The sequence below is a fragment of the Phoxinus phoxinus genome, assembly GCF_949152265.1.
Source record: "Phoxinus phoxinus genome assembly, chromosome: 14".
In the NCBI taxonomy this organism is placed as follows: Eukaryota; Metazoa; Chordata; class Actinopteri; order Cypriniformes; family Leuciscidae; genus Phoxinus; species Phoxinus phoxinus.
Genome location: NC_136889.1, coordinates 33,167,050 through 33,179,311, shown reverse-complemented (window position 1 = coordinate 33,179,311; position 12,262 = coordinate 33,167,050). Strand labels below are relative to the sequence as shown.

Genomic DNA, 12,262 nt, shown 5'->3' with positions numbered 1-12,262 from the left:
TGTGCAGAACTCAAACGGGTCTGATACGTTTTCTGTTGTGCGACTCGCTCATGATCCGCTCTGTGTGTCGAGTCTGGACCAGTTTATACGACACTAACATGAAACCAGACTTCATTCGCCTCAATGGAAATCATATATACACTGTCTGAATCGTTCCCTATCCCCTATATAGTGCACTATGTGCCATTCACCATAGAAAACAGTAAACATGTGAACAAGTGACCGATTTCAGCGCAGCTTCAGTGTCTGTTTATAATGCAGGGGGCGGGGCTTCAGATTCTAGAGAGCATTTGATTGGACAGTAAATCTGATGAGAAGCAGTGATGCAGTGATGTCATCAAAATCATTGATCCATATTTTCAGAAAGTGAGACTAAGTTCTAAATGCTTATATCTTCTAAATATGAATTTTGCCATTGTCTTGGAGCACGCTATAGCTGATAATATTAGGCATATCTTTGTCATACTAAAAGCAAAAAAACAACAACTACATTTTGGACTATAAAAGAATACTAGGCTATTGCATGATGTTCCCAAAAGCACATATTGTCATGGTACATGTTCAAAACCAAGAAAGTAGTATTTTTATGCTAATATTTTTCTGTGATAACACATACTCAATGGATGAGACTTAACTTGGTGTCCTTGAGAAACTTAAACGATCAATAAACCAAACGCACGGATGCTGCATTGGTGTAATCTGGGCTACTGCTTCTCTCTCTTGATCTCATTAGGTCGCTTGCATGTTGGGATTATGTTTGTGAAGGGGATTATTGGACAGGAACAGCAGACATGACTTTGGACGTGCTTTCTGTATGCGGTTTTCACGGGTTTCCACTCGAGTACACCGATTTACTTCAGCCTGAAATATCCTGACCTGTTTCCTCACACCTGGCGATCATGGCAGACATCCCCCAACTCATTAAAATCGGCGTTTCGCTGAAAACCACCCCGAATAACGGACCCGTGTTCTTCAAATCTGACGGCACGAGATTCGGTCAGACCAGAACCATCAAATTACTGACGGGGACGAAATACAAGATCGACGTGGTCGTTAAACCGGGAGCAGTTCAGGCCACGTGAGTAGTGTACAGTCTATTTGCAAGTGAACTTATATTGATTCTTGTTTGCATCAACGTTGAGACAGAATAACTTATTTTGTTATTTTGTGTAGATGCTGTAAAATTACAAATGACCAATGGCACCATTGTGATGGATAACATAGTGACATGTAGGCGATAATGCTGAATTATTATTTTAGACTACATAAACGTAGCTATTTTTTTAAAAAAATAGGCTACCATGGTAGGCTACTGCTTAGGCTATAATGATTTTTTTTTTTTTTAAATGAACTGAAAGCAACCAAGAATATTGGATGTAACATCTCGTGACAGCTACATATGGGATGTCATGACCGTGGGTTTATCCTACAGGATTGTGTTCATCTCGTGCACTGACAGATTGCTTCCTTTGGCAGTCAAATCCAGACGATTAAGGCATCAACTATGTCTGATGGGTGCATGACATGTTAAGTGTGTATCCTATTCCGTTACACAAAGGCCTACAGATATCTAGGCTAAATATTGTCTGTCAAATCAAATAGATGTTGCAATCTGAATATGAATATGAATCTGAATCTTATAATCTAGATTTCGAATCTTGAGTGTAATCTACATTTACAGTAGGTCATATAACAATAAATATGATATGATCATATTTTTAAATATGATGGTTTCGTTATAAATAGGGTGATTATCTCTAAGGTGGGCACCCAACTTAATATATAATATTTCCCATCTGAATCTAACCATGTAATGTCAACAAATGGAAAAGTCAGCCAGACGTTTATTATCATGTTAATTATTGTGCCTTTCGCCCCAACATCAGCAGATGTATGCAACAGCGATATATATATATTCTTCTATATGTAGTCTTCTTATTGAAAAATTGTTGCTTTAATTATCTTGAACAAAACTGAAAATCATTAACAAGACCTTTGTCTCGAAATATATTCAATAATTTTAGCGATTCTCATTTGCTTCTTAAATCTAACATTTTAAAAAACATAAAATCTGCGATCGCATCACGGATCGGACAAATTTCCACGTGCATCTTGAAAAGTGGATGTTTTGGAAAGTGCTGCGCCAAGTTTTTGTACCATCTCGTATTTTAGAGGAAAATAAAATGTTGTACTCTACTATCCCTCTCTCACGTCTCATTCCTCAGATCCATGACCGTCGGTGGCGTGACGTTCCCTTTGGAGCAACAGTCTAAAGACCCTCAGTCTGTAGTGTACACTGGGATGTATGACACTGAGGGAGTTACACACACCAAAAGTGGAGAGAGGCAACCTGTTCAAGTCAACATACAGGTCAGAATCACTTTTGAAAGGTTCCCTTGGAGATAAGAAGTACACAGAGCCTATAAATCACATTATAAACGCCTGCAGAAGAACATAAAGGTTCTTTATTGGCATTTGTGTTTCTGTTAAGTGCCTTTAAATGTGTCGTTCACTTCAGAGTTAAAATGTGCTGATGATTTACTCTCCCGCACGTCATCCAAGATGTTCACGTCTTTCTTTCTTCAGTCGAAAACACATTTGTGAGGAACACACTCCAGATGTTCTCCATATAGTGACTTCAATGGTCCAGCGGGTCGAAGGTCCAGATGTGAGTTTCAGCTTCAAAGTCTCTCACGATCCAGCCGAGGAATAAGAGTCTCATCTAGACAAACCAGCCGACATTTTATAACTAAATTCACATTTATATACTTTTAACCACTAATGCTGGTCTTGCACGTCCACGACTTCACACATTACGTAATCACATTGAAAGGTCAAGCGTGTTCCGGTTCAGAATTGTAGAGTAGGGTGAAAAACTCCCTCTTATCTTCTTCAAAATCGTCCAACATCGTTGTTTCACCTTCTTTTCTTTTTTTAAATGGCGTTTGACTCAGTCTTTGCACGTTCGCTTTATAAACACTGGGTCTGTTCTTCCGCCTACATCACGCTTGACCTTTCAACCTGATGATGTAATGTGTGGCGCATCACAGCGAGTGCTAGACCAGCATTTGTGGTTAAAAGTATATAAATGTGTATTTAGTTATAAAATGTCGGCTGGTGTGTCTAGATGAGACTCTTATTCCTCGGCTGGATCGTGAGAGACTTTGAAGCTGAAACTCACATCTGGACCTTCGACCCGCTGGACCATTGAAGTCACTATATGGAGAACATCTGGAGTGTGTTCCTCACAAACCTGCATTTCTGTTCCACTGAAGACAGACAGACATGAACATCTTGGATGACGTGCGGGAGAGTAAATCATCAGGACATTTTAATTCTGAAGTGAACTCCTCCTTTAACATCCATATAATTTTTCCATTCCACCAAAGGTTCTTTAGATGATTAAAATGCTCCTCATATCACTGCAAAGTTACCCGTTTTTGTGTACGTGAGTGTAAGAACAAGAGTTGCGCCTGATGTGTGTAATGTTTCTTGACAGTTCACTCAGGCTGGTCTTTTCGAGACCGTCTGGCAGGTCAAGTTCTACAACTACAACAAGAGGGACCACTGCCAGTGGGGGAACAGCTTCAACAGCATCGAGTACGAGTGCAAGCCCAACGACACGCGCACACTCATGTGGATCAACAAAGAGCTGTTTCTGTGAGAGAGTGTGTGTGTGTGTGTGTGTGTGTGTATGTGTGTGTGTGTGTGTGTGTGTGTGTGTGTGTACAATCTCATGAAGAGCTAGGAACCTCCCTGAACAACACACGGAAACATGAATCGGCGGATAGCCTTTCCTGAGGACGTATTCGAGTAGTTACTGAGATGAAGTTAAAGGATTAGTTCACTTTTTAAAAAACTTTTGCTGATAATTTACTCACCCCGATGTCATCCAAGATGTCCATGTCTTTCTTTCTTCAGTCGAACAGAAATTAAGGTTTTTGATGAACACATTTCTCCATATAATGGACGTCAATGGGCCCCAAACGGGTCAAGGTCCAGATGACCGTGTCAGCGCCGCTTCAACGGGCTTTAAACGACACCAGACGATGAATACGGGTCTTATCTAGCGAAACCATCGTCATTTCAAAAATAAATTATAAAGTTTAAGTTTTATAAGCACAAACGCTCGCCTTGCTCTGTTCTGTGATGCGCGTTCGTGACGTCACGTAATACGCAGTTACGCTGTAAAGGTCACGCTTCTGTGAAAAGTAAAACATGTCTGTCCTGACGAAAATGTTCTTTTAGGCTTTTTAATATTCCAACACCAGGATACACACACGAGATGGGCATTTTAAAGGATAAACTGACACAAAGACATTTGAATATGTGTGTATGGTCCTCCTTCCGCACATCTGTAAACACTGACTCGTCAAGCGTGACCTTTTCACCGTAACTGCGTATTACGTGACGTCACGAACGCGCATCACAGAACAGAGCAAGGCGAGCGCTTGTGCTTATAAAACTTAAACTTTTTTATTTATGTTTGAAATGACGATGGTTTCGCTAGATAAGACCCGTATTCATCGTCTGGTGTCGTTTAAAGCCCGTTGAAGCGGCGCTGACACTGTCATCTGGACCATGACCCGTTTGGTCCCCAGTGAAGTACATTATATAGAGAAATGTTTTCATCAAAAACCGTAATTTTTTTTCGACTGAAGAAGGAAAGACATGGACATCTTGGATGACATCGGGGGGAGTAAATTATCAGCAAAAGTTTTTTTAAAAGTGAACTAATCCTTTAAAGGAACCGTATGTAAGAAATGTATTTCAATTAATCATAAAATGGCCCTGATATGTCAGTAGACATTAAGAAATCATGTTCATTTCAAATACTTATATCACTGACAACAGTAGTCCGGCCAGGATATTGTCATTTAAAAGTGAAGTTGCAGCGCTCAACTGATGTTCATGTTGTCATGTTGTGTTTTGGCCTGATCCACCTATCGACCAATCACGAAGTCAGATGTGTTTCGGCATCCGGGTTGCCAGATCTGCTCTAGTCTTGCCATTGGAAGCTCCTTGTAGCAGCCGACGTTCCTGCTGGATCCTGCAGCCAATCTGCCAACCTCGAGTCAGGGGGGAGGGCACCGCTCTACAGTCATTTGAAAGTGATTGCAGTACCAGTTTTGGCCACAATCGTACATACGGTTCCTCCAAGTAAGAGTTTTACTGGATTTCTCTGCTGGAGATCCGGTCATTGTACTTGAGCTGCACTTTACCCTGTTTGTTGTAGTGTTGTGTTGTGTTGTGTCCATCCAGTTGTCTACCTCTGAAGAAATCCGTGAGGATGAAGTTTACTTTTATATATGAGTTTACAGATTTTATATAGACTTTATGATAGAATTGTTATTATACCGTTTGTTAATGTAGCATTTCCATCGTACATTTTACTATGTGAATATACCTTCTATAGTGTGTCTTTGTCCTGGTGCATTGTGATATACGTGCAATAATTGTTAGTGGATGTACAACCCCATTTCCAGAAAAGTTGGGAAATTTTTGTAAAATGCAATAAAATCAAGACTGATTTGTTAATTCTCTTGGGGGGGAAATTTAACTGACAAAAGTACAACAATTTTGTTTCCAATGTTTTCACTGAACAACATAATTGTATTTTGTAAATATGAACACATGATGCATAACGTTACGTTTCCAGGACAAGCCTTTTTACCATCTTTACCGAGAGTAGCGTTAGCCTACCTCTCCGCTAGTTTGGTGCTACAGTATTTACAGGAATTATTGCTAACATTTGCAAGTGACATGATGTACAACGCAGCTAGAAGCTAACGTTAGCGTTTTCTAATGTTAGGCTAATGTTACGTTATAGATGTTAAAGATAACGTTCAAATACGTTGTTGACTTTCCTTAGCACAGATGTAGACATCCTTGTTTAATTGATCCACGTTTAGTTGGTGTTGTGGTCTACCGCATAACTGAATCCAGAGCAGACTCTGATCTCGGTTGAGATTGGCAAAGGGTAAAAAACACACACCATCGCCCAGCCTCTCGCGATACCTAGTGTCGGAGTCGATGTACCCCATGCACACCGTTTGACCATTTTAAACTTAAAATGACAAGAAAAAACATAAAAACGAATGAAAACTGACGAACTGCAATGCATTTCAATGGACGTGGAAGCAGAGAATGTCCGAGTGTATTGGGTTAGCTATGCGCACTGTGATTGGTTCATCGCGTTTGGGGGCATGGCTTAGGCATAGGTCAATTGGTAATAGGTGAGGGAATCGTGTTTGGGTGTAAAAGAGCTTCTCAGTCTTTGTAAGCAAAGATGGGTCATAGCTCATCACTTTGTGCCAAATATCATGAGAGAATTGTCAAACAATTCAAAAATCACATTTATCAATACAAGATTGCAAAGAATTGATGTCTTTCACCATCTTCCATACATAATATTGTTTAAAGATTGAGGGAATCCAGAGAAATCTCAGGCTGTGTTGGGCAAGGCAGGAGACCTCTGTTTAATGAGTGTGACCTTTGAACCCTCAGATGGCATTGCATGAGAAACCGTCATGCTACTCTGTTAAAGGGCTGGTTGACTATGATTCCACTTTTCTAACTGTAGTTAGTGTGTAATGTTGTGTTTGATCATAAACAACATCTGCAAAGTTACAACGAACTCAAAGTTCAAAGCAAAGGGAGATATTTGCTTTTAAAGAAATTGTCTTTTAAGGACAATTATTTATGTTATTATTTATGTCCACCTTTTTATAATTGTGTCCACCCTGTTATTATTTATGTACACCTTTTTATAATTTTGTCCACTCTGTTATTATTTTGCCCACACCCCATTTTTCCCACTCTGTTATTGTTTTGTCCATTGTTTTGCTATTATTTATGTCCACCTTGTTATTATTTAATCCACCCTGTTATTATTTTGCCCACACTGTTATTATATTTCCTACCCTGTTATCACTTTGTCCACCTATTATTTTGTCCACCCTGTTATTATTATGTCCAATCTGTAATTATTATGTCCAGTTCTTATTTTGTCATCATGTATGTCCACCCTGCTATTGCCCCCACCCCCCTGTTATTGCTTTGTCCAATGCTAAGCATTTGTTTTACAATTTTGTAACATTTGTTCTAGCAAAGAACATACTAGTAAATCAGTGACAATGAAAACGCACTAGATTATCAATAGTGCAGTATGTTAAAAAGTAAACAAAAATGCCTTTGATGAAGTTGAATCTGAAAACAAAACATGTAAAATGATACATTTGTGAGAGAGTCAGTACAATTACCGGTAATACACAATATTTATATTTTCTGGTAATTTATTCACTGATATGCTCTTAAAGGCACAAAAGCACACGAGTTTGTCCCTAACAAGTTGGAAATTTTTGATCTTCCATTTCATTTATTTTGTTTAATCAATGGTTACATTTATTTTAAAATGTTTTACATAATTTTACATCTTTTACAAACTTTTAAACTACATTTTATGATGTCCCAAAGGCACAGAATAACAGGAATGACCCATCAGTATTCATGCAGCATTATGCAGAGCAAAGGTTTTCAGAAACCAGTGCCGTTGTGGAAATCCCCTCAACTGAAAATGTTCCAATAGTACAGAGATGATTATCATTTGGCTGTTCATCTCAACGTGGACGCCAGCAGGTGGCGCTGCAGCCTAGTGTTCTTGAAAATATCAAGAGGATTATGTTTTATCATGTTCATGAAACATGTTAAGACCTTCACATCTTAAAAGGGGTAAGACCATAAGACCACGCTAAGACCTTAAAGTGAGGTGTGGTAAGACCTACACCTAAAGTCTTAGTGTTCATGAAATCTCAATCCGATTAGGTTTTAACATAAACACGTAAAAACAGTAGGCCTACGCCCATCTCACGGATGTGCCGACAGTGGAATAATATATAATATCAGACAAACAGCCACAGGAGAAGTTTTGTTATTATGTTGCTATGATGGTCTATTTATAGAGAAGTCAGAATTATTACAGTATCGTTATATTGAAGTCTACTTTCATTTTGAAATGTGATGCTTAAATGTCCAGTCCTGTTATGCAGTTTAAACTGTGACTAGTTTTTTATTTAATTAAAATGTTATTTAATGTTTGTGCTAATTTAAGAAAGCGTTTCTAAGGCTATACCAGACTTTCATAACAATAATAATAATAATACAGTTATCTTATATAGCACCTTTAAAAGTTGCTTTCTTAAAGCGCTTCAGGCAAATATCAGAGAAAACAACTCACTTTAAATACAAAAATAAACAAATCAAATGAATAATAATAATAATAATCAAGTAAAAGCAATCCTAAAATAGATGATTTGAGAACTTGTCTTGGGAACAGCCAGACCTCTGAGAGGAACACAGATTATGCAAAGTTGTTATGCTAAGATAAGGATTTTAAAATCAATACGGCACCTGACAGCGAGCCAGTGAACAGACTGAAGACATGGGTAACATGATCACCAGCCCTGACCCCAGACAAAACTATACATAAAAAAAAAAAAAAAAAAAAAAGAATAAAATATTGCATAGAGTAAATTATAATGTTTTAAAAAAAAAACATGTTTCACATGTTAAACATTTAATTAATATGTGAAGTCAAATCAACTAATATTATATAATATAGCAAAGCATCACAGAATTCATCCCATCCATTGGTATACTTATGCTAGGTATTGGTAACGACTAAAATGTAGCCTATGAAGTGATATATGTGACCCTGGATCACAAACCCAGTCTGGAGCAGCACGAGTATATCTGTGGCAATAGCCAACAATACATTGTATGGGTCAAAATTATCCATTTTTCTTTTATGTCAAAAATCATTAGGATATTAAGATCATGTTCCATGAAGATATTTAGTAAATCTCCTACCGTAAATATATAAAACATGTATTTTTGTGAGTGAATGCAGCACAATCGTGAACATAAATGCACAACTTTAAAGGAGATTTTCTCAATGTTTAGATTTTTTTTGCTCCCTCAGATTCCAGATTTTCAATAGTTGTGTCTCGACCAAATATTGTCCTATCCTAACAAACCACACATCAATGGAAATTAAGCTTATTTATTCAGCTTTCATGTGATGTATAAATCTCAATTTAAAAACATTTACCCATGTGACTGTTTTGTGGTCCAGGGTCACATTTATGAAATAAAAAGCCCTACATTTATTAATCTTATTTTTTCTTTTTCTCGCATAGAATATTTCAATGTTTTGGGATGGGCATGAAAATGAACTGCTAAATAGGAATGACCCAAACTCCAGTGATTTGTGCGTTCAAGTCAGTGTTGAACGCACATGAACACCACCACAAACTCATATAAATACGAGTGGGAAGCTTGGGATTTTCTTTAAAAGAATAGTTCACCTAAAAATGAACATTTTGTCAACATTGACTCACCCTCATGTTGTTCCAAACCTGTATGAGTTTCTTTATGCTTCACAAAAGAAGATCTTTTAAAGATGTTGGTAACCAGACATTTGATGGCACCCATTGACTTCTGTAGTATCTTTTTTTTCTACTATGGAAGTCAATGGCCAACTGTTTGATTTACCGATTTGATTAAAATATCTTATTTTGTGTTCAATAGAAGAAACTCAGGTTTAGAACAACTTGAGGGTGAGTAAATGACAGCATTTTATTTGTCAAAACTGTCCCTTTAGGCGCTGATCTTTACAAGTTGAGGCTTGTCAGGGGAATACCACGATACTTGTAGGTTTTTAGCAGTATTGTCAGGCTAATACAAACAAATTATACAATATATTTTGCATATACAACAAAATAAGCTACTTGCTCAACATATAGGCTAATAGCATTGTAATATAACAATATAACATAAAAGTGGCTTTCTAAATTAATTAAAACATTAAAAAGCAATGTACACCGGATGCACATTATTTGTTCTTCATTTTCTGGGAGTTTAAACACATTACTGTATTTTTGTGTACTTAAATAACCCTTAAGAAAATCAACTATGGTTTTATTATAGTAAAAGCTTAGTAACCATAGTTTTTTTTCCCCGCCAGATTGAGTAGGCTACCATTTGTATAACCACAGTTTTACAACAAATACCATGGTTAAACTGGTTAGTGTAGCATAACCATGGTTTGTATAGTTACCATGGTTTAACTATAATAAAAAAACATAGTAAATACATGGTTAATTTGCGTAAGGGAGTAGGTGCGCCGCCATCTTGTTCCCACGAAAGTGACTTGAACGCACTTGACGTCGAAAACACGACTTCTCAACTCGTAAATACGAACTTCCCAGGAGGACTTGACTTCAACGCATCATGAGTTCGCCTGCATTGTGAAGGGACCTTCCCTGATATGCAAATTGTCGTGTTTGCGTGTGTTTGTGTGAGTGTGTGTTCGTGTTCATGTGAGGGTGAAGGCAGAAAAGGTTTCCCGGATGTAGTGTACTACCGAAGGCCCGCCCATCAGCACACATTAGCCGCGCCTCCTTCGGCTCTCGTCCAATAGCAGCGCGCCTCATAGGCTCCTCCCCCTCCCCGCCCTGCGGCTTGTGCTCGCGTCGCTACTGCAGTGAAACCCACGGAAACAGACGGAAAATAGGTTACGCTTCTGTTGTATCAAAACCAGCATTTTTTTTGACAAAACAACGAGACCAAGAGCAGAATTCTCCTCTTATATCTGTGCTGTCATTTATTGCTGTTCATTTCCGAGGGGGATTTCCGTCGCACAGGCAGCAACATGGTAAGAAACACATTCGCAGCACTGTAAACAAATACCAGATATCGGGTTCAAACGCATCCTGAACGCGCTGGCAAACAGACCCAGCGTATGGCCGAGCTGTCCAAACACGAAGATTTACGGGTTTCCTATCGTGCATCTGCCAGGTTGTGAATGTGTGTATCCATTGTTGGTCTAATTCATGCAAAGTGGTTGCAAAGCCATTGCAGGAATAAATGCTAACCCGAGTCAGTCAGTGCTGAATGTGCTGTCTTGTGTGATGCTGTTTGGCATTTAAAGTTAAAGCCAGAGCTATTAAGTATGACATTAGTTATTAATAACATCTCCATTTCCATTATTGTGATAAATAAGAGGACGGTTATGCATGCCATAAGGCGCAGGTCGTTTTTCACCCATTTTTATAGTTCTTTGATTTATGTAGGTGTGCATTGATTGTATAATATACTTGAAAGGGTGCAGTGGTGATCATTGTGTTCAATGCTTCATGTCCATATTGCAAACACTGTTGTGATGTTAATAATACCACCATGAGATTGAATGATTACCATATTCATATAGGCTACTACAGTATTTGCATGGTGCTTTAAACAATACCAACACTACAGAGATCCACAGTATTGTCTACATGTTCTATCATCCACACCAGTGTAATAATAAATGTCAGTTCTCTCTGTTTCTCCAGAAATTGTGTCGTGAAACTTTGCTTTTCAGAATCTCATTAAACGTCATGATTGACAGATTGCAATGCGAGTCAAAAATATGCCATTCTCTTCTCGTTGAATCATATTTGCTTTAGTTGTTTTGTAAGTTGACATACATATAAAGTGTTGTTTGCTGACACTAGTCCACGTTGATTTCCACTATATTATATGTGTTAAGATTTACAATATTTAACCAGGGACACACATCAATACAGAAGGTATGCAAGTCCTTGACATCAGATCAGCATTAGTAAAAACGAGGTGCTTTGTGAATATTAAGTTAGTTAACTGGAACAAACCCTGTGTTCTGCTCCAGGTCCTTCTGGCATTTTAATAAAACCGTACGCCATAGTCTGTCTTTTTTTAGAAGAGTCTTGTGTTGAGACAAAGTCAAACTAGTATCATCGTGTCTAACGCACTTCTGTCAGCTTGTCAAACGGTAACCCTGAACCATTGAGTTTGTGTTGTGACATTTTGTAAAAAATAAACTAAATATCAATCTTTATTAAAGGGATAGTTCACTCTGAAATGAAATGTTGGTATGTTTTATCTTACCTGAAGTGCATCCAAGATGTCGGTGTCTTTGTCTCCGCAGTCGTTTCAATTTTGATATTTTTAGGTCAAGCCGTTCTTGTCTGTCAGTCATATAATGCAGGTCTATAGGCACTGTCTCCAAAAGCATGCAGAGAAAAGTCCAAATTACACAATTCCCCATCGTAACTGCACATTGATGGCCTAAGACACGAAACAAGCGGTTTGTGTGATAAAACGAACAGTATTTATATCGTTTTATCTCTTTTACACAAACACGTCCAGGCGATCTGTTTACTTAATCAAGCGCCGTAGAGCG

At 38.2% G+C, this 12,262-nt stretch overlaps 2 protein-coding genes across 2 annotated transcripts in view; both read left to right on the top strand.

The window, feature by feature from the left end:
* Positions 1-759: 759 nt before the first annotated feature.
* On the top strand, positions 760-4,008 carry cnrip1b (cannabinoid receptor interacting protein 1b). Its single transcript, XM_079635332.1, has 3 exons — positions 760-1,078; positions 2,226-2,370; positions 3,500-4,008. Exons 1-3 carry the CDS (start codon positions 900-902, stop codon positions 3,662-3,664), a joined length of 489 nt encoding a protein of 162 aa, XP_079491458.1. The 5' UTR covers positions 760-899; the 3' UTR covers positions 3,665-4,008.
* A 6,510-nt stretch (positions 4,009-10,518) lies between these two features.
* Positions 10,519-12,262, top strand: part of ppp3r1a (protein phosphatase 3, regulatory subunit B, alpha a) — a 39,818-nt gene continuing 38,074 nt past the window's right edge. The window contains exon 1 of the mRNA XM_079634727.1: positions 10,519-10,714. Coding sequence (XP_079490853.1) covers positions 10,712-10,714 — 3 coding nt within the window. The 5' untranslated portion in view covers positions 10,519-10,711. The remainder of the gene's footprint in view (positions 10,715-12,262) is intronic.